At 38.7% G+C, this 23,900-nt stretch overlaps 1 protein-coding gene and 1 long non-coding RNA gene across 2 annotated transcripts; one reads left to right on the forward strand and one right to left on the reverse strand.

Annotated features, from left to right (window-relative positions):
• Positions 1-1,324: 1,324 nt before the first annotated feature.
• On the forward strand, positions 1,325-6,809 carry LOC142176676 (uncharacterized). Its single transcript, XR_012705398.1, has 3 exons — positions 1,325-1,639; positions 2,073-2,255; positions 4,839-6,809. It is a non-coding gene; the product is annotated as an uncharacterized LOC142176676 (long non-coding RNA).
• Positions 6,805-9,290, reverse strand: LOC107776210 (protein LIFEGUARD 4). Its single transcript, XM_016596079.2, has 4 exons — positions 8,721-9,290; positions 8,509-8,622; positions 7,535-7,692; positions 6,805-7,180 (listed from the first exon to the last, which is right to left on the reverse strand). The coding sequence occupies exons 1-4, from the start codon at positions 8,977-8,979 to the stop codon at positions 6,974-6,976; spliced, it is 738 nt and encodes a 245-aa protein (XP_016451565.1). The 5' UTR covers positions 8,980-9,290; the 3' UTR covers positions 6,805-6,973.
• Between the last annotated feature and the right edge of the window lie 14,610 nt (positions 9,291-23,900).

The raw sequence follows: 23,900 nt of genomic DNA on the forward strand, positions 1-23,900 counted from the left end.
TATATATATATATATATATATATGTGTGTGTGTGTGTGTGTGTGTGTGTGTGTGTGTGTGTGTGTGTGTGTGTGTGTGTGTGTGTGTGTGTGTGTGTGTGTGTGTGTGTGTGTGTGTGTGGATTGTAAATAACAATAATCTATAAGTGTTTGACCATTTTGACCACTAATACTGACCGAAATCGGTCGGTAACTTTATTATTATTTTAAAAATAATTTTTTGTTATCGAAAAAAATAATTGACACTGGGCGGGAAAAAATAAATTAAAATTTCCGACCGACATTGATCAGTATTCTAGAAAATAAATTTATTAAACTTTTCTTTGGTAGAAAGTATGCAAGTCTGACAAGGCTTGGTTAAAGATTGACCATTTCCGACCGCAGTCGATCGGAATGTTCAAATGTGTCAAATAAAGAAGACTTTTTTTTATTGCAGGACAACGTTGTCCGACCGATTATGGTCGGTATATTTATGTACAATTTGTTATTTGAATTTTTCGACCAATTTACTTGGTTTCCGGCCGACTTCGGTCGATTTTATTTTTTCCTACAGTTTTTTAGTAGTGTTAAATTAAACCTATTAACTATGTGTACAAATTATTAATTTTTAAATTTAATAACTTAAAATTAACTAGATTACGAACTCATAAAATTCAAATCATAGCTACTCATCTGTATAGGATCTAAGTGCATGTGTTGAACCCCAACTAACCACAAGAGATGATCTCTAGGAGATACCACTAAACAAAATTTGTGGATCAGAAAAACTGGTGACCAATTAACCAACGAGAGACGAGGCATATTTTCTGGCCGAAGGGCGTTAACAAAATGCCATCAAAATCCTCCTTTAGTACTTAAAAGAGTGTCTAGTGTTGGAGACATAACACGTTGACACATGCTTCAGACATAAGTGGGTGGTCACTTCTAATGCCATAAAAATTTGCTTGGTGAAGTATTCTGTTTACTATAGTAACTATGAAGGAGAGAAATGGTGTATCATGTAGTCCAAATTCACTGACACATATTGTCCGTTTTGGTCCAATAAATCTCATTTATCTCTTGGACCAGCTACGTCACTTCAAATTCAAAAGCAACTCGTGCTGTCTTATATAATTCTCACTTTTCTATTCTTTCTAATATATGTTTTACCTAGAAGTCTGACAATCATTCTTTTTGACCCGCTCTCATCTGTCTTCTTTTATCATGGGGGTAGAAATTCATTGTTCATTTCAGATTAATGGTCTTGAAAGGCCCCAGAAACTAAAAGAAAAATTTATATTTAAGTGTTCAAGACAAGATCTTCCACTCTTTTGTCTACAGAATCTAAATGGAAAATTAATAAACCACTGAGAAAAAGCCAAGACATAATTGCTCCCCTTTGACGACCATTGAATCATCTTTATCGAGATTCATGTGGTCTCACATGTCCAGGCAGTCTGCATTTTGCTTTGCCTTTTTCCACATTCTCTCTCTTTTTCTGTGTGTGTCTTTGAGTTGAGCATTAGTCCCCCATTTGACTTTCAACGTCTTACTTTTTGGGAAAGCGTCGTTCACTTCCACTTCAAGCAATTTATCTTCAAGCACTTTCTTGGTTTGTGGCTATGGCACGATGTAAGGAATGATAAAAAGGTCATTTAAGGGTAAGTATGTGGCCTCTGAAATTTTATGTTCAAACTCTAACAGAATCAAAAAACACTATGCGATCTTTTCTTATCTGTCCAAATTTTGGTGGACAAAGGAATATGATACCTGTGTTGGTGAGAAGTAACCGGGTATCACGTAAAATTAATCAAGATACCTATAAGCTAGTCCAAACATCACGTTTATTAAGAAAAATGATATCAAATCTAAATAAGCAGTTATGCAAAGAAAGTGTAAGTCGTAATTAACAAATGCTGACTTAGAAGTTCGAAATTAACAAATGAGAATTTATAAGTCGCAATTAACAAATGCAATTTATAGTCGTTTTTATAAAATCGGATTTACCAAATTATACTTCACTACTATTGTTGAAATTATTGTTACACGTTTATTATAGTGTAACTAACAAGCTAGCTATGGAATTGCTCGCAGGCACAGCTGCAGGGGGCGTAGAGTGAAGGCTATCTGAGTCCAAAAAGATACGGAAGTAGCTCCGCCCAATGGACCTGAGCAGCTGAGACATTGGCCTCCATTAACCTAAGAACAACCTATGATATAGCCCATTGTCAATTCTGCTTTTCTGCTTCATCAAGAGCATCAGGCGATCAGATTTGGGTAAAGTACACAAATAGTTCTTGGATGATTTTGAATTTTTATCTCTGCGTGTTTCATGGGCATAATTTCAATACAAGTGTTGCTCCTTGTTTATCCCATAGGCAACACTTTTAACGTTTGAATTTGAAATTCAAATTCTGTCCACCCAAAAGTATCATATTTCTGCAATATTTTGGCCAAGGGATCTACGCATATATGGAAATCTAATTTTTAAGTTGGCCAAGAATCTTATGGGCCTCCCCGACCACTAGAATTCAGAAAATATGACGGGCTTAACTGCTTGTTCCTTGAAATGTCACGGATTTGCAGCCGTACCCAATATTTGTGTACCTTTAAACTTGTACCCTATTTTTAAAAATTATTGATTTGGTAGTCAACTGACAAAAAATTCGTAATAATATGACAAATTACACCACTGACAAAAGATATAAAACCTGCATCATGCATTAATCGCGTGATCTGCAATCTCATTCGTGAAAAAAGATCTCCTCCTCTCCTCTCGGCCACTTTATCAAAAATCCAGAAACTTGTCCAGATTCATCTTCAGAATCACACTTGCATGAAGTTGTTTCACCTTGAATCTAAAACTTCATGCTAATGTAGCATGAAGTTGTTTCATGTTGAAGTTAAAACTTCATGCTAATATAGCATGAAGTTTTTTCACATTGAAACTAAAACTTCATGCTAAAGCATGCTGAAGTTATTTATCCTGCAGTCTACAATTTTGTCATGAGTTTCATCCGAAACTTCAGTCTAAATATACTGAAGTTATTTAGTTCATTTGCTAAAACTTCAGACTAAACATGCTTAAATTTTTTAGTTCATTTGCTAAAACTTCATACTAAACATGCTTAAGTTTTTGTCTTGCAGTAAGTAATTTTCTAATGAGTTTTTGCTAATGCATGCTGAAGTTATTTAGTTCATTTGTTAAAATTTCATACCAAAACATGGTGATGTTTTGTCATACAGTCTACAATTTTGTCATGAGTTTTATCCGAAACTTCAGTCTAAACAAGCTGAAGTTTTTTAGTTCATTTGCTAAAACTTTAGACTAAACGTGCTTAAGTTTTTGTCTTGCAGTATGTAATTTTCTAATTAGTTTTTTGTAATGCGTGCTGAAATTATTAGTTCATTTGCTAAAATTTCGTACCAAAACATGCTGAAGTTTTGCCTTGCAGTCTACAGTTTTGTCAATAGTCTTTTATTAAAGAAGAGCAAAATCGTCTTTTTAAAACGCTTTTAACAAAAAATTGGGTACGGATACAAACGAAAAAATAAAACGAGTATAAGTTAAAGAGGGGGCGAGCAAATAGGGAGTCCCATGCAATTTTTTCAAATGTCAGAGAGCTATTTTTCTGGCATATTAAGTGGGACACATAGGCTTAGCCGAATATTGGGTGACCATTTGCTATTCTAACAATTTCAGTACATAAAATATATAAGAATTGACTCAAGCTTAGAACCCGTTTGGTCAAGCTATCAAAAACTATTTTTTTTTGAAAAGTTCAAAAATACTTTTTGATCAATTCATTTGAGTAGTGATTTTTGCAAGTTCATTGTGTTTGATCAATCTTTTCAAAAAATACTTTTAGGTATCAAATTACGAAAAAAGACAGTAAATGTTCAATTTGCAATTAATATTATTTAAAAAATAAAAAAATTAAATATTTATAAAACAAAAAATTCAATTAAAATATGAAACGTAAAGTAAAAATATAAATTAAAATTACGATCAATATAAAATATAATTATTTTAAAGCAGCAACATTGAGTATTTGGTATTACTTATTGTTTATATGATAATATGAATATATCAAAATACATCATTCAAATATAAATTTAAAATCTACTCTTAGGAATAGGAGAAAGAGAAGAAAAATATGATTTTAATAAAAAGAGAGAAAAAAGGCATAGTAGAAATAAAAAAGAAAAGGAAAAGTAAAAGAAAAATGTTAAATTAATGTCGAATAATTTGAAAAATATAAATTTATTGTAAGGTTATTTTTGTCTTGAATAAATTAATTTTTTACTTCTGCTGAACAAGCTAGAATTTGTAGTTTCTCTCCAAAAACAGAAAAATTATCTTTGTTGCTGCTCAAAAGCACTTATTCGTCTCGGCCAAACACCTTAAATTTTTCAAAAAAATATTTTTGGTCTCCAAGAAGCTTGGCCAAACAAACTCTTAGAGTTATTTTCTATGATGCCAAGGTAGTGCTACGGTAATCATTTGTACTAAAAAGAAGTCCTTCTACGTATAATGAAAACAGAGTTGTTCAATCAAATAGCAGCCTTTGATGCTCGACTAGCTTAAGGTTTACACATTAATATTTATACAAATAATACCTTTTTGCGTTATATACATCTCATTATTGTTAGGGTTACATTGTGATATTTTTTAAAAAGAGCTGCTAAAAACACGTTCGACCCCCTATTTGGCTTTTTCTTAAATTTTGAACAGAACGTCTTAACATTCTTGTTTTTTTCTTAATTTTTTTTAAATCGTCACAAATTCTATGTAGCCATTTTCAGTGGCGACCCTTAAAATTGCTACAAAGGATAATATTTATGTGTCTCCTTTTTCAGCGGTGACCCCAAACGTCACCACAAAAAGGGAGTATTTGCATGCAGCCATTTTCAGTGGTGACTCCAACACATCGCCACAAATGGTACAATTTTATATCGCCTTTTCAGTGGCGACCCTAAAAGTCGCCACCAAAGGATAATATTGTATGCAACCATTTTCAGTGGTGACCCCAAAATATCGCCACGAAAGGGAGTTTTTGTACGCCGCCGTGTTCAGTGGCGACCCAAACGTCGCCACAAAAGGTACGATTTATATTTCGCCTTTTTGCAGTGACGATAACAAAACGTCGCCACCAAAAGTAAACCATTTTCAGTGGCAAGCCTAAAAGTCGCCCCAAAGTTATATTTGTTTGTCTCCGCATGTGTCTTGGTGCACGTAAATGAATTTCTTTGAATTTATCAAAAGAAACTGGGGTAGTATTGAGTAAAGCTCCGGGAAGTCTCGGTGTTAGAAATTTTTTAAATCCTCAAATCAATTCTTTTTGAACTTAGTATTTGATCAAACTTGTAAAATTTGAATGAATAATGAATAATTTAGACATAAGGGCACTAAAGAGGTCTTCTGTGACTTTTTCTCTCAACATGATTTCTTCTAATAGTTGATTTGTAATAGTTTCTTTTCGGCGATGTAAGTATGAAATATAATATTTTCTTCGAGTGCTCTTTCAAAAAAAATAGGGACAAGGTAGATCTAAAATCACATATAAATTTAATAAAAAATCTATATAGGTGACATCAATAATTTAAAATTTTGTTTGTCTTGTTAGTACGTTTACTTCAGGTCCATGATTTTTAGGAGTTTAGCCTTGTTAGAGATTTATATTCTATTAGAAAATATAGAGAATTTTTAGTCATATTTGTATGTCACCATTTGAAGTGGCGGTCATAAAAGTCGCCACGAAAAGTAATAATTGTATGTAGTTGTTTTTAGTGCAGTCGCCACAAAGGTAAAATATTTTACGTCGCTGTATGACATAATTAATATCCACAGTATGACGCACCAGTGATATTTATTGTTATCCACAGTATGATATACCAGTTGAAGTCTCTATTTCTCTTGCTTAATTAAAAGCATTAGAGCATTTATATCTAGAGGGAAAAGCTAACAACACATGACATTCTAAGAGAAGAATAGAGCAAATGATAACACTGTGTTTTGCCTATCCAGTAGAAAAATGATAATGCTACACCATCTTAGTAACAATACCTCTATTTACAAATATTATGATGACACTCGAATATTAAATAAAATCCACATTATGACTAAGATCGAAATTGATTTGTTATGTTGCTCGTCAGTGTTGATTTTTTATAACTATTTGTTATCTTTGACTAGTACGAGTGTCGGGTAACTCTATCCAACTAAAAATTTAAGTGTAGAAAAAAATATCAAATATCACCTTATTTTAATCTTTATCACGTAATAACCAAAAATGTGGACTTATTAAGTATCTCGCCCAAGATCATTGTCACATTCATTGGTTCACATCATTACTATTTAATATTTTCCGTTGATATGAAAGTTTATTTAACAAAATGCCACAAGAAGAATATTTTAAGGACAAACTTCATCAAGAAAGCGTGCATAATCAATTGACACTTTCTCTCTAAAAGATAAGACTAGATGTGAACTTTGATTAACATTCATATATAAATTGATTGAATTAAACTAGGTAAGCAGAAAATTACGGAACAAATCAAAATAACTTAATGCTTCTGGTGATAGTGATACAAAGGACACAATGCTGCACACACAACCATAAATTAACAGTATTCGAGTCAGTTTACGTATACTTGACTAAACAAATGTATAAATTTTGAGTCCGCAGGTGCAATCAATACAACTTCATTACCAAAACCAACAGATAACAACCTTTTGATGCTCGAGTAGCTTAAGGTTTAGAACCCCAAGAGCAGATAAGATCAAGGGTAGGGTGGGTAGGGTAGGGTGGATTGGTGAGGATGGGAGGTGGAAAAGCTTCTAAAAGAAGCTTCTTTTAACTTTATAGTATATAAAAACATACATGAGTCATAGTATCCAATTACATCTATGCACCGACTACTATTGCACCCAAATAACTTATAAGACCATAAATAAAAAAGGAAAAAGATAATCATATGTATGGCTGTCTCCCTTAACTTTCAGAAGCTCTGAAGATAGTCAATATAGATAGGAAGAGATTGATAACGTCTAGATACAAGGCAACTGCAGCCCAGATATATTTGTCGTAAGTATAGCGCTTGATTAGGTTGTCTGTATCATAAACGATGTATCCACAGAATAAAATTGAGGCTAGACACCCATAGATCATCACAGAGATCCTACCCAATGGGAACAGAAGCTGCAAAAGGCAAAAATATATAGAGACGAAGTCACGATAATATAATAGACTAAGCTCTAAGGCCAATGCAATGTTTGTTCAACCAAAGAGTTTTATAAACAACGATAGGTGACTTTAATTTAACGTGACAAACGATAGTTTTTTGAATTCACTATCAAGCATGTTTTACACAAAGCATAGAGTGCAATGAGTTCAGCGATTAAAATATAGCAGTTGAACGAAACTAGGAAGTGTAAGTCGCAATTGCCAAATGGGGTTTATATTTGGCAATTGCGACTTATACTTCCTAGTTTAATTGCATAGCTACTTATTTATACACTGATACGAATTAAGAGATGGCAAAAGTCCACAAACCTGGATGAAGGCAAACAACATGAGAACAATGAGAGCACCAAATAAGAATGGTCCTAGAAAATTGAAATCGTGGCCTCTCTTTGCTGCACAGAATGTGTACACTGTTAGGCTAAGCACCACTGCTGTCGTCAATATGACGGACTCCAATATTACCTTGCCTGTGACATCCAAATAGAGAGATGTATTATTATCCAGTTATGACACACCAGTTGAAGTCTCTATAATTATCCAGAGGGAAAAGCTAGCAACACATGACAATTCTAAGAGGAGAATAGATCAAGTGATAACACTATATTTTGCCTCATATCCAGCAGAAAAAATGACAATGCTATACCATCTTATAAATAACAATATCTCTGTTTACAAATTTTATGATGACGCTCGAATAATAAATAAAATCCACGGTATGACTAATATTGAAGTTGTATTTGTTATGTTGCTCGCTAGTGTTGAAATGCTCTGCTCCTTAAGATACCTTAACCTTTTTTTTTCTAACTACTTGTTGTCTTTGACAAAGTGTCAGGTGACTCTATACAACCAAGATTCAAGCTTAGAAAAAATATCACATTTTTTAATCTCTATCACTTAATTACCAAAAATGTGGACTTATTAGATATCTCGCCCAAGATCATTGTCACATTCATTGGTTCACATCATTAATATTTAATATTGTCCGATGATATGAAAGTTTATATTAACACAGTGCCACAAGAAAATATTTTAAGGACAAACTCTATCAAGAAAGCGTGCATAATCAATAGATATGGCTTAAAACAAACAAACAATATAATTTTTAAAATTATTGACCCTTTCTCTCTAAAAGATTAAGACTAGATGTGAACTTTGATTAACATTCATAAATAAATTGATTGAATTAAAACTAGGTAAGCAGAAAATTACGGAACAAATCAAAACAAAGAGAGGCATTGAAATGAAGGTAATTAAACCCCTAAATTAAAGGTGACGAAGCTTACCACTAGTGAACGCACAAGTCAATCCCACAGCAAAGGCTAAAGCAACTGTAAACAACCCAAGAATCAAAAAGTTGACTGGATGTTTCTGGTGATAGTAATACAATGGGCACAATGCTGCACACACAACAATATATTAACAGTATTCGAGTGTATACCTCGACTAATCAAAATTAAATTAATAAAAAATAACTTATATAGAAAAGGAGACGTACTAATGAAGGGAGTGATTATAAGAACAATATACAGAGCTAACCCTGCCCCAGTTGACACAAAGAAATGTGCAATTGGGTGAACTGTAACAACTACAGAGGCAACTGCAATTGTGAGAAGAAGTTGAAGACTCAAAATAGAGTAAACTTTCCGAATAAAAGTCCAGCGGAGTTCTGGACTCTCCAACATCGTCGGATACAACGCCCTTGCTCCGCCCTCCACGTCATCTTTCCGGTAAGGCGTATTCCACGTCTGCCACATCTCACAAATACCCAAAAAATATTCACTAATCAATTCGCAAAGACAATTTCTTAATACAATCTCAAACAAATTATTGAACTGTTTGTTTGATTTCTATGAGATTAGAAATGCAGGGGAGTTGGTTATATATATGTAAATGTTGGTTCTAAATATAGAAACTTCGTGACTCGTCGAGGAAAGAGATGACACGTGGACGAGATGGGTTATCGTTTTTTTTTTTTATTAACCTAACATTCTTCTGGACAAGTCTGGATGGATTCTGAAGTTTGTACTCATCATCTCTGGACTCTGGTTTGAAGGGGAAGACAGCTGAAATTTGCTGCTTTTGGCTTTGCTTTCGACCAAGTTTTTTTTTTCTTTTTTTTTTCATCCGGTGTAAGATATTCGTATTGGAACTTAATTATATCCGGATAGGGCCCCGTTCATGAGAAATCGTTCCCTATCAAAGATTTTTTCATACTCAGAGCTCGAACCCGACCAAGGTTTAACAGCAACGGAATTACGTACTACTTTCGTTCCAGCTTATGTGAACCAATTTCCTTTTTGGTCTGTTCCAAAAAAAATGACCATTTTCTAAATTTTTAAACAATTTTACTTAAACTTATAATTCTACCCTTAATGAGCATTTATAAACACACAAATACTCTGGACCCCTTTTTGAATTATTTAGGATCATAAATTCTAAAAGTTTTCATTTTTTTTAACTCCGTGCCTAGTCAAAGAGGTTCACATAAATTAGAACGGAGGGAGTACTACTTTTAAGTTAACAAAATTATATAAATAATTAATATGTTTAACTTTTATATAGTTACAGTGATAAGTAACATGTTAATACAAGTTAAAATATACTCAAATTTAAATGTGTAATTTTTTTTACAGTATATGATCAAAATCCAAAATCAACCCGCTATTAAGAGTGCAGTTATTACACATATTTTTCGTGAAAAATAATGAAAACATACGTCTTAAATGGTCCTATTATCCAATTTATCTGCTATATAAATAGTCACGTTAATGAAGTCAAGAAATTGAATAAGTTCAATGGAGAAAATACTTTTTACTTATATCAAACTAATAAAGACGGGTGAAATTGCTATAGTTTCAAAATTAATCGAAATTTAGTCACTTTTCATGTAAAGATAAATTTGAACGAAAACACTATTCAAAATCTAAAAAATATTCCAACATAATATACTGAAATTTGAATTTTTTACATGTGAACTTCCAGCATAATATACTGGGAGTTCCAGCATATTATGCTGGAGTTCCAGCATAATATGCTGGAAGGTCATACGCAGGTGCTCCAATCTCCGGTATATTATGCTAGAACTTTCTGTGTGCTGCAGTTCCAGCATAATATGCTGAAAGTTCAGATACATGTGTATCAATCTCTAGTATATTATGCTGGAACATCCGATGTTGCAGCAAAATAGTGGTTATTTTTCAATGACTTTGCAAACGTTGAATATTTTTCAATTACCAGTTCGAAAACTGGCTAGCCCGTGCTATTTCACAGTAAAGACATGATGTGTTATATATCTTTCTTTTACATAAATTTTATTATTAGAAATTTAACTACAACTAAATTAAATAAAAAAAACAAAATCATTTCAAATATTAGAATACAACACTTAAATTCAAACAAATTTATAATTAAAATCTTGGGTGAAACTACACACTTAACATTCCATAACAAAAGGAGTATAAAGTTAGTTCTAACTTCTACATTACCTTTATTACTTTATGATGTGTGGCATATATTCGTGTTTACCCTCAAAATCGGATAACAATTGAATTTGTAAATGATTTTAAGGATACGTGGATTAAATTGATACAAAGCGATAAATTAAAATTACAATTGAAATAAATAATGATAAAGTAGATTCAAACCGCACAACTTGAACAGTTATAGCCTTGGAAAGTCAGTCACATTTGAACTGGATGCAATTCGAGCGATATCAAGATACAGAAGAACATTAACTTACAGAAAGAAAATAATAATATACTGCTTTGAGATGCTTGTTACAATGTTGTTTACAAGTAATCAGACCTCTCTTTATATAGTAGGGGAGTCCTATATTAGGTACAATCCTATAAAAGGTAAAAATCCCCTAATTAACTGATTGCTGATCTCACGTCGACATATGCCGAGATCTCCGCCGTGATATTCGGTCGGTTACAGATATCATGGCCTTCTGTTGGCCGAGCTTTACTACCTGACGACGTTCTTCGAAATCAATTAAAGCTATGACCGATCTGAATCGTGTCCCCGATATCTTCGAAGGCAGGTGTTATGGTTCAGACTCAGAATGGATGAGATCTCTACCTTGGTCTAGGACCTCGGTTACTATCTCGAGCTTGGCTTATCATGTCAGAGATCGGGATGTACTTTGATACCAGTTTTACCCGTATACAGATAGTCCCCTCATTTTTCGGAGAATAGACGACGAAAAACGATATGAGCTTCTGATTCTTACCTCGATACAGAAACAAAAAATTGAACGAAACATCTCGTCAGTCACGTCTTAACGGAATTGAATTCTTGTCAGTTGCCAGTCGGCCACTCCTGGATGTGAACCGTCGTTTGAAAACTATAAATACTCCTTCTTCATTCATTCAAACTTTACATCCAAACCTTCTACCCTTGTTCTTTAAAAATCTCTATATTTTCTGGCATTTGTACTCTGGTTTTTTGTGATCTTTGTGAGAACCATCAAGTGCACTCCTTTAACTTCCTCTCTTTCCTCTTTTTTCCTCCATTCAAAAGAAATAGCGAAGACTTTAAAAATAGTTCCCCAAAAAGAAACTTCTTCTACCTCGCGGCCGGTTGTCGAGGAGAATGTTCCACGTACTGCTATCGAGGAACCAGTAGCAGAACCCCCCTTGAACACGTTCATCCCTAGTGGATGCTCGATAATCGCCTATTTCAAGGTTGAAAAACCTCCCTTCGTACCCGGCCGGTGTGAGAAGGTCTCGAGATATGTATGCTCGATCACTGAAGAAATCCTCCCCACAGTCACAAAGGACTGCAACTGGATCGACAAGTACGTGGTGTTTCCCCGACCCGATAAAAATATCACCACCCATGTCGAGGGATACTTAAATGTTTACACTTATCCCTTTACGTTGGGCCCACTGGACCCGGTTATCATCCACTTCTGCAAAAGATACGAAGTATGCCTCGGTCAAATTGACCCTTCATTCTGGAGGATCGTGTTCCTCTTCTGGTTCTTCGTGAGCAAGATCGATAGATGCTTGTTCACCGACGAACACTTCATGCGCCTATACAGTCCTCAACTCTTTCGGGGGGAATGATCAAGCTCGCGCACCGGGCTAGTAAAGCCCCGTTCTCGAGTATCGATAAAGATCGGGATCGAGGCTGGCTAGGCCATTTTGTCCGAGTGAGGACCTCGGACCTGATCCCAGCTGAGTGCATGCTGTTCCCCGAGAAGTGGAACACAAAACGTAAGTAAAATTTTGTTTTCAAATTTTATTTTACTCTTTTCTCCTTCCTTCTTATTGGTGTTTGGTGGTGGTGCAGCTGTCGCTCAGGTCCCGAATGCAGTCTCTCAACTCAAGGAGTGGGTTGAGGGCATCGTGTTACAAAGGCCATATTCTGAGCGCGTATGGCGTGAACTTTCGAAGGGCCAGTGAGAGGCTCGTTCTCATAGTGAGATTCCATTCATGAGTGGGTAAAATTTGGTTTCTTTTGTGTTGCCAAGTTCTTACTTGTTTTGTTTCCCTTTCCAGGTTTATCCAAGGATGTCATACTGAGGCCTCCATCCGGTGATGAGGATTTCCCCGTCGAGTCCCCTGCTCCGAGACAAGGTGATGAGAAGAAGAGAAAAAGGGCTCCAAGCACTTCGAGCTAAGAGAAGAAGAAAACAAAAAGAAGGCTGGTGCGCAAGCCTAAAGAAAATACCAACTCTCGAGCGCCCTCATCAGACTCACTCCACCGGCTGAGGGACGAGTCAGAAGAAGAAGAAGGCTCTGAACTGGTGGCCCTACAGTCGCAGTTCGAGGGACAAGGGGCCTCCGAAACAGAGAGAAGTGACACCGATCTGCCTCAAGCCAGGGAGGCCGATGAGGAGGTCGTGGTTGAGGCCAACGAGGAGGTCGTGGCCGAGGTCTCCCGGGACGTGGGTAATGCCCCGAAGGATGTACTCGGTGTGATAGATATCACCGAGTCGCCTTCATTCACTGAGTTTATGTACAACGAGGGTAAGACAGTGAAACCTCGCCCTAACGAGGGGGCCTATGGAGCGAACGACCCCTTCCACGGAGGACGTCACCGGATTGGGTGACTTAGAGGTTCCAAGGAAGAGTCCATCTTCGGGAACAAGAGGGCTTTCCTCCAGTCCGAAGCTAATCAATCGGTTCCCAGCTCCGAATGTGGATCCCGATCGGAAGCGATCGATTCTTATCTCCATTCCGAAGGATGCCCGAGTCCTCTATACCCTCGTAGGGGTGGCCAGTTACCTTCGGTTCTTGGTGACCGAGGAAGACCAATCCAAGATGAACAAGGTGAAAGCGCCCTTCCTATTCAATGAAGCGCAACGGGCATTAAACCGGGTAACTTCATATACCTCTTGATGACTTCTAATTTTCACTTAGATTACTCTATAGATAACTTTTCTGTTAGTGTTTGTAGGCCTCAGTGCTTCATCACGAGACTTTTCTACGATATCGGGAAGTGCCAAACCAGTATGAGGTCGAGATTTGAGGGCTCACTGAGAAGAGAGATGCATACAAACTTCTCAGCGAGCAACGTGAAGGGGAGGCTAAGAGCCTCCGAGCTGAGGTAGAGGTGGCTCGGAAGGAGCACGCCGACCTGCTCGAGCAGGTATGAAGAATATTTGAGAGTAGTAACGATGATTCAGACACGATGAATAACGGTCCGAACCCGCAGGTCCAACAGAAGATTGATCGGATCAAGCAGCTATAAGCAGATATGGATGTGATAAAGGCCGAGGCATGAAGAATGGAAAAGGAAAATAGACCGTTTGGCCTTGGGAAAGAAAACTGCTCGGGTGCAATTGGCTTCGGCTGAGGTTCAGCTTTGAGCGGCAAAGGAAATGGCCGTGGTGCAGGCCAAAAAGATTGAGGAGCTCCAGTCTCAGCTAAGTTCGGCCGCCTTCGATCGAGAAACTCTGACCAAGGAGCTTGAAACGGCCAAGTCAATCGTTGTGGTGGTTAAAACCGATGCCGGCGAGATGGTAGCCCAATATAGGGTCGATGCGGAGGCAGATCAAGATTGAGCAAAGGATATCATCGAGCATGCAAAGCGGCAGTCCCAAAAGGAGGCCCTCGAGGAAATTCATGCTCGGGGTTTTGACTTATCGGCCGAAATTGAGAGTGCCAAGGAGCTCAAAGCCGAGGCCAAGAAGTTGGCTTATCCTGAGGATGATGAAGACTCCGAGTGTTTGAGCGGATCCGAGGGTGGAGGAGACCCCGAATGTGATGAGGCGGCCCCGGCGAAGCCTAGGCCACTTAGGCGCTTTAAAGATGTTTTTGTTTTTTGCCTTTTGTATTACCTTTTTGTTTAGGCCGTTTTGACTTTTGTAAAAATTTGCATCGGAGTTGTTTGGCCCTTGTAAAAAATCTTTTGATATGTGTATAAGGCTTTTTTCCTTCAAAAACTTCTGAATTTTTCCTTTGCTTTATTATTTATATTTGCAAAGATTGAAATGCCTTAGCATGAAATAGTTAGGTTACGTACGGAGGTTTGAACAAGCCTTGCTTTTAACATTATTTTGTTTTAAGGCATCGTGAGGGTTTGGTGTGACCGAAATGTTTCCCCAAAGTACTTATACTTTTGTAGATTATAGTTTCCGAGGGTAGCCCTTAGAACCGATTAAGAAATTTTAAGGCCTTGTTGTTTTTGTTACGGGTCTCGCACGTCTCCGAGCCATTTTAATATGGCCATAGCCTTTTTAGTTCGGGTGTTGCCCAGTGGGCTCGTTATCCCGAGTTATCAGGGCTTGCCTAAGAAAACGGTCCCTGAGTGGGATGGCCGTAGCCTTTAAAGTTTGGGCGTTGCCTAATAGGTCTTGTGCCCCCGGGCTTTGATAGCCCGGGCCGTCCGAGTTTATATTTGGACGGAAATCCCTGGGTGGGAGTGATCATTTGAACTCGGATTAAGGCAGCCCTTGGGCTCGGTACCTTTATGGGATTAGATGTAGGAAATTATTTAAGAAATAAAAAAAGAAAAGTTTTAAGGGATAAGATATTTATCCGTAAGGTAGAGACTTCTTTTTTTTTCTTGTGCATAATAGTTTACACATGTGTACAAGCTTTGTGACAGGGCTCGAGCAGTCTATGCGGGCACAGTTCATTTGACCGTTTGTCCCTTATAGCAAATCCTAGCGATCGAGCCGAGACTGTTCAATCACAAAGTCTCTGTCCTTGCTAAAGTCGTTATCCGAGGGTAATGCCCCCCAATGTCCAAGGTTGATCATAGAGAAGCCTCGGATACTGTTGATATGATCTTTGACACCGATTCATGATCGGCATTTGATTCTACGTTAGCACGATCCATTGGTGCCTCATTAAAAACCTTGTCGGAAAACCCATTTGGGCCAAAACCGATCCAAAGGAAAAAGAGTGCAACGCGTGCTTTCAGACCTAAATATGTGTACCGTTCCTTGCTGGTTACTTGCAAGTGTTAGTTCAAAATGTAAATAAGTAAAAATAATGGGTGGGATCGTACCTTAGCAGTAGAATCGCTTCAAGTGATTTATGTTCCAATTGTTCGGAAGTTCTCACCGTTCATTGTTCGAAGTTTGTACGATCCATTTCCAGTGATTTCGATAATTTGATAAGGACCTTTCCAGTTAGGTCCCAACTTTCCTTCGTTCGGGTTCCGGGTGCTTAGTGTGACCCTCCTTAATACCAAGTCCCCGACGTTGAAATGTCAAAGGTTGGCTCTTTGATTATAATACTTTTCGATTCGCTGCTTTTGGGGAGACAACCGGACAAGGACGGCTTCGCGCCTTTTATTTAATAGGTCTAGGCTCGTACTCATGGTCTCGCCATTCGATTCTTTGGTTGCGTATCGGAACCTGGGACTTGGTTCTCCGACTTCAGCCGGTATTAGAGCTTCGGTGCCGTAAGCCAACGAGAATGGGGTGGCCCCGATACTAGACTTTGAAGTCGTGCGACACGCCCATATGACTTCGGGCAGGATTTCCTTCCATTTTCCTTTAGCGTCGGTTAACCTCTTTTTGAGGTTTTGGAGTATGGTTTTGTTGGTCAATTCTGCTTGTCTGTTCCCACTAGGGTGATAGGGTGTTTATAGGATCCTTTTGATCTTATGGTCTTCGAGAAACTTGGTCACTTTTCTACTGATGAATTGTTTCCCGTTGTCACACACGATCTCGGTCGGCATTCCGAACCGGCATATGATGTGGTCCCAAATGAAATCGATGACTTCCTTCTCCCTAACTTTTTCGTATGCCTGGACTTCCACCCACTTATAAAAATAGTCAGTCAAAAATAATATAAATCGAGCATTACTGGGTGCTCGTGGAAAGGGGCCAACAATGTCCATTCCCCACTTCATGAACGGCCATGGTGACAAAACCAAATGTAACAGCTCTCCGAGTAGATGTATCATCGGAGGATGACTTTGACATTCATCATATTTCCGCATGAACCCCTTCGCGTCCTTTTCCATATCGGTCCAGTAGTAGCTGGCTCTGATTATTTTTTGAACCAATGATTCGGCGCCTGAATGATTTCCGCAGGTGCCCTCGTGAATTTCCCTCAGAATGTATTCGGTATCTCCTGGTCCTAGACATATTGCTAGTGGATCATCGAACATTTTTTTGAAAAGGGTTCCGTCTTTGGACATGCTGAACTGGGCTTCCTTCGTACGCAGGGCCCTCGATTCTTTTGGATCCAAGGGTAGTTTTCCGGTCTTAAGATATTCTATATATTTGTTTCTCCAGTCCCAATTCAGGCTTGTGGAGTTTATCTCGGCGTGGCCTTCTTCCACTACCGATCTCATGAGTTGTATGATTGCCCCCGAGTTGAGCTCGTCATCCTCGACCGAAGACCCTAAGTTAGCAAGGGCATCGACCTCACTGTTTTTATCCTGAGGTACGTGTTGTAAAGTTGACTCTTTGAACCGATGTAATGTCACCTGCAACTTATCCAGGTACCTTTGGATTCATTCTTCTCTGACCTCGAATGTCCCATTAACTTGGTTGAACACGAGGAGGGAGTCATACTTAGCTTCGATCACCTCCGCCCCCAAGCTTTTGGCTAGTTCGAGACCTGCAATCATGGCCTAATATTCGGACTCGTTGTTAGTCAATTTCACAGTCCTAATAGATTGTCTAATTATATTACCTGTTGGTGGTTTCAATACAATGCCAAGTCCGGACCTTTTTGCGTTTGAGGCGCCGTCCGTAAAGAGGGTCCAGATCCCCGAAGATGTCCCTGATTTTACAAAAAACTCTCTTTTGACCTCGGGATTAGGGCCGGAGTAAAGTCGACCACGTAATATGCCAAAATTTGTGATTAAATGGATGTCCTGGGTCGATATTCAATATCGTACCCGCTGATTTTCGTGGCCCATTTGGCCAATCTGTTACAACTCATATTCACATTCGTTAGTTCACGCCATAAGTTAGTTGACGTAAATCCGAGAAGATATTATCTTTGAGATGATAAGAAGTTAATCTTATTGGTCTTAAATGATACAACGGTGTATAAGAGTGGTTAACAAGCATTAGAAGTTAAGCGAATCAAGGATGTTGTAACCCATATTTTCGAGTAAAACTAGAGGTGCTTAATATTATCAAGAGGTCGTGTTTTAAGGTATTTGAATCATATAATATCCGTATCATAAGTCTTGAAGTCAAACGAGTTATGAAACAATAGTCGACAAAAGTTATCGCAACTTAAGTTTATAATTTTACTTAAACTTTAGGTCAAATGTTACTAAGATTTTCTCCCAATTTGCTTGGAATTACGGGGTGATCTATCCACCACATTGAAGATATATGAGTCTAGTTTCTAACGCATTAAACCGTTCATCATTACGATCTTGTAGTAGAGAGATATTCGCGTTTTCGCGAGACTGCGCCAAGCAACTCCCTATGGGACCCACATAGGCGGTTGAGATATATGGATATATATAAGACGCCTCAACCCCATTTTAAGTCATTCTATTTCAGTATCTTCAGACCTTATAACCCTAAAAACACTCTCTCAAGGTTCTCTCATGATCCAAGACCCAAACAAAGGGCTAATAACACAAATCTTGTGTCGGGAATCCAGTGGCGCTAGTAAGTTTCTTGTTCTTCTTGTTGTTGCTGATTATTGTGTTATTCCAGCTCTTGTGGGAGGTTGTTTTAAGTGGTTTATGCTTTTTAAATTACTCCCTCATGTTTTTAATATCAACCTTAGGTGATTTCAAGTCTTACAAAGTGATTCTAGTGCCGATAAACCCGAATTGATTGCTAGTTTCGCTTTCTTGTTCTTGTGGCAGCATTGGAAGGATATTTCGTGGGGAATTAAGGTAAAATTAGAGTTATTCTATATGTTTAAAGCTAAGTAACATCTTACTCTACATGTATTTAAGATTATCCAAGTTGCGGCTAAGTCGTTGAAGGTAGAACTTGTGAGTTATATATAGAAAGGCTTGTTAGTAATGTTGTTGGTTGGTGGACTATTTTTGGAGGCTCAACATGATTATTATTGATTTTTTTGGTCTTTTTGGTGATTGTTTTAACTTGTGGAAAGTCATATAAATAGTGGAGGTGTTGTCCGTTTCATCGTAGAATAGGTTGCGGTCGATACATAATAGTTATGACGCTTAAACGACAACGATAGTCTCATTTCTCTTATCGTAGAATAAGGAGTCGTGACATTTGTATAGATTGAGGTTGGGAAGTATATACAAGGTATGTGAGTCTATCCCTTTCCTTATTTTGCACGACTCCGATTGAACATAATGTAATGAATGAGCTTCCAAAGATACTCCACTCTTAGAAGCTAGCAGTACCTAGATTATTTCTCTTCTTATGGAATGATTGATGTTGATGTTGCTTCTCTTATTCTTATGTTATCAATAGTGTTGGTACTTCCTGATTCTTATTCATGATAAAGAGTCAGTCCTAATAACGTGTATGGAGGTTACCGACCTTACGTCACTCTGAAAGGTTTAGAATGTGATTCCATGAGTCCAACATGAATTATATATAGTATCTATTTTACTCTACCGAGCCGCGCTATAGTCGGATAGTTATGGAACCTATTGTGCTACCACTGTTCAGTTGGGCTTTACCGAGCTCCACGTGGTCGGGTACAATTCTACCGAGCCTTATGATGGTCGGGTACGTTTTTACCGAGCCTATTATGGCCCACCACAGTGTGCTGCCCAGTTCAGAGATCATTGGCGAGATCCCTTCTCCGGAGTTGCCGTGGTCTTGGATTGCACTTTGGTTATAGACATTATGGGTATGTAAGGGCCCTGTTCTGGCAATGTTACAACACTTATGTTCCTTTAAAGGCTCATAGACAGGTGTCGACTCATGTATAGTTTGGATTGCCTTGTCGGCTGATTTTTGTTTTATAATATGTCATGATAGCTTGTCAGCTCATACCTTATTAATAGCTTCATGACAGCCTTGTCGCCCATGTTATATATGTTCATGCCATTATCTGTCATTGTTGGTTGCTTTAGGATTAATGTCTACAATTTATATTGATCTTGTCGGCCCTTATAGATAATAAGAAAGATTAGATAAAATGTACGTTGGTGCTCGGCAGGTATGGCCCGGGTGCGAGTCATGGCCCTCCAGTTTGGGTCGTGACAAACTTGGTATCAGAGCAAGTCTTTCCTAGGGGTTGTCTATGATCCGTGTCTAGTAGAGTCTTGATTATGGATGTGTAGTGCGCCACATTTATAATTAAGAGGCTACATGACATCTAGGGTTGTTACCTTCTTCCTGAATCTAGATTGTGCGCAGAGTTGAGTCGTAAGTGTTCGTCTCTAATATTCACCTTGTTTTCTTTCAGCGATGCCTTCGACTAGGAAGCAAGCGATTAGTAGACGACTTGATACACCTGCCGGAGAGGGTACTAGCCAGTGCCTCCAGCCAGAGCAGGCCAAAGTGAGGCTCATAGTGAGATGTCGTCTCATACCTCATCTACTCCATATCCTCCAGAGGATATTAGGAGGCACCCAGTACCTTCAGTTCCTCCATCTCGCACTACGGACCAGGATATGTGGAGTGCGGTGCAGTTGTTGACTAGCTTGGTAGTTGCTCAGGCTCAGAGGAAGAATACTGGTGTTGCTGATAAACCGGTTAGTGCAAGAGTTCGAGATTTTATTAATCTAGACCCTCTAGTGTTTACCGGATCAGACCCCAAGGAGGACCCGTAGACTTTTATTGATCAGGTTCATCGTACACTGAGGGTTATGCATGCTAGTGATAGGAGGCAGTAGAGTTGGCTTCTTATCAGTTACGGGATTTAGCATTTTTCTGGTATTATAGTTGGGAGATATCTAAGGGTCCGAACGCTCCTCCAGCTGTGTGGAAGGAATTTTCTAAGGCCTTTCTTCATCACTACTTGCCATTTGAGATACGACGAGCTAAGGCTGATAAGTTTATGAACATTCGACAAGGTAACATGAGTGTGCGAGAGTATAGTATGCAGTTTGATTCTTTAGCAAGGTATGCTCCCCATATGGTGGTCGAGATGAGCAATAGGGTGCACCTGTTCATGAACGGGTTGGGAACTTATCTGATAAATGAGTGCACGACATCCTCCTTGGTGGAGGGCATGGATATTTCCCGTATTCAGGCTTATGCCCAGACCCTAGAGGACCGTAAGCACCCGCAAAGGGCAGATAGGGAGCATGATAGGGGCCATCATAAGAGGGCAAAATTTGCAGGGTATTCTGATGAATTCAGAGGCAGTATCAGGCCCCAGTCTTCGAGGAGTTCGGTCCCACCTGTAGCTAGTGCTCCTCCACAGTTTTAGAGGCCTCGGTATGATCGATTTACCTATTTTGGTCAAGGTCAGAGTTCGCGGGCATCAAGCTCGCAATATCATAGGGATACTAGTCAGACGAGACCCCCAACACCCCGTTGTGATTAGTGCGACAAGGCCCACTTTGGATTGTGTCGTCGAGGTTCGGATGTGTGCTATTCTTGTGGACATCCTGGCCATATGATGCGGGATTGTCCTAACAGAGGAGGTGGTGGTATGGCTCAATAACTGGATCTGTGTCTGGTTCTTCCTCATCAGTTCGACCTCCAGCACAGGGTTTTCAGCAGTCGACAAGTCGTGGTAGAGGTAGAGGTGCAGTGTCGAGTTTAAGTGGTGCTCAAAATCAAACCTATGCTCTAGTAGGTCGATAAGATCTCGAGTCATCTCCGGATATTATTATAGGTATATTGTCTGTGTTTTCGTATGATGTATATGCGTTGATTGATACAGGATTTACATTATCATATGTTACACCTTTTGTGGCTAATAAGTTTGGCGTTGAGCCTGAATTGATAAGTAAACTACTTATGGTATCTACTCCTATAGGAGATTCTTTGATTGCTAGAAGGGTATATAGAGGTTGCACAATGATGATTTGTAGTCGTTAAACCTCGGCGAATTTATTTGAGTTAGAAATAGTTTATTTCGATGTGATAATGGGAATGGACTGGTTGGCCTCATGCTATGCAAATGTTGATTGTCATGCAAAGATGTTTATGTTTCAGTTTCCTAGTGAACCTGTCATTGAATGGAAGGGGAACATTGCTACGCCGAAAGGTAGGTTTATTTCCTATCTTAAGGCAAGGAAGATTATCTAAAAAGTTACATTTATCATCTCGTTCGCGTTAGGGATGCGGAGGCGAAGCCGCCTACTCTACAATCAAGCCCCGTGGTCAATGAATTTTCAGATGTTTTCCCAGATGAACTCCCAGGCCTTCCTCCTGAAAGGGAGATTGAGTTTAGCATTGATGTATTGCCTGACACTCAACTGATCTTTATCCCTCCATACAGGATGGCCCTGGCAGAGTTGCGAGAGTTGGAGGCGCATTTGAAGGACTTGCTGGATAAGGGCTTCATTAGGCCTAGCACTTCACCTTGGGGTGTGTTAGTCTTGTTCGTACGGAAGAAAGATGGGTCGTTAAGGATGTGTATCGATTATCATCAATTGAATAAGTTTCCTATAAAGAACAAGTATCCACTTCCAAGGATTGACGACCTTTTTGACCAACTCCAGGGTGCCAAGTATTTTTCCAAGATTGACTTACGTTCAGGGTATCATCAGGTGAGGGTTTGGATAAGGATATTGCAAAGACGGCCTTCCAAACAAGATATGGGCACTTTGAGTTCTTGGTGATGTCGTTCGGGCTAACAAACGCCCCAACAGCTTTTATGGATCTCATGAATAGTGTATTCAGGCCCTATATTGATGTGTTCATAATCGTATACATTAATGATATTCTACTATATTCTCGTTCGGAGGCAAAACATGCGGGCCACTTGCAGATAGTATTACAGACCCTTCAGGATCGTAAGTTATATGCTAAGCTCTCCAAATGTGAATTCTTGTTGAACTCAGTAACATTCCTTGGCCATGTGATATCTGACGAGGGTATTAGTGCCGACACTCAGAAGATTGATGCAGTGAAGAATTGGCCGAGACCTGCAACACCATCGGAGGTCTGTAGCTTCCTGGGGCTAGCAGGATATTATAGGCGGTTTGTTGAAGGGTTTTCCTCTATATCAGCACCATTGACTAAGTTAACACAGAAAGCTACCAAGTTCCAATGGTCAGACTCTTGTGAATGAAGTTTTCCGGAGCTAAAGAATCGATTGACATTCGCGCCACTACTCACTATCCCAGAAGGAACAGAAGGTTATATGGTATATTGTGATGCCTCATGTATAGGTTTGGGGTACATATTGATGCAATGTAGGAAGGTGATTGCTTATGCATCAAGATAATTGAAGAAACATGAAAAGAATTACCCGACTCATGATTTGGAATTGGCTGCAGTAATATATGCTTTGAAGATATGGCGAAACTACTAATAAGACATCCATGTTAACATCTACACAGATCACAAGAGTTTACAATACATCTTCAAGGAGAAGGAGTTGAATTTGAGGCAACGTAGGTGGCTTGAGTTACTGAAAGATTATGATGACGAGATATTGTACTATCCCGGTAAAGCCAATGTTGTGGCAGACGCTCTCAGTCGTAAATCAATGGGAAGCTTAGTACATATTGAGGCAGGTAGACAGTGGTTGACTAAAGAGCTTCATCAGCTGGCCAATATGAGAATCAGATTGTTATACTCTGATGATGGGGGTGTTATTGTACAAGATACATCAGAATCATCTTTGGTAGCCGAGGTAAAAGCACGACAATATGAAGATCCTACCTTAGTACGATTGAGGGATAATAATCAGCAGTGTAAAATTACGGCTTTCGAGATCGGATGAGATGGGGCACTGAGATACCATGGCCGATTATGTGTGCCTAATGTGGCAGGCGAGAGAAGATTATGATTATGATTCAAAAATTCCCGATATTCCATCCATCCTGGCTCGACAAAGATGTATTATGACGTTAAGGAGCAGTATAGGTGGGATAACATAAAGAAATCTATTGTAGAATTTGTAGCCCAGTGTCCTAATTGTCAACAAGTAAAGATCGAGCATCAGAAACCCGGTGGATTGATTCATAATATAAAGATTCCGACCTGGAAATGGGAGGTGATTAATATGGACTTCATTATTGGATTACCTCGCTCTTATCATAAGCTTGACTCCATCTGGGTGATAGTTGATCGACTTACAAAATCTACCTATTTTCTGCCAGTTAAGAAAACTTACACGGTTGAAGATTACGTGAAGTTGTATATCAAGGAGATTGTTAGGCTTCATGGTGTGCC

This window comes from Nicotiana tabacum, chromosome 22 (genome assembly GCF_000715075.1).
Source record: "Nicotiana tabacum cultivar K326 chromosome 22, ASM71507v2, whole genome shotgun sequence".
Lineage (NCBI taxonomy): Eukaryota > Viridiplantae > Streptophyta > Magnoliopsida > Solanales > Solanaceae > Nicotiana > Nicotiana tabacum.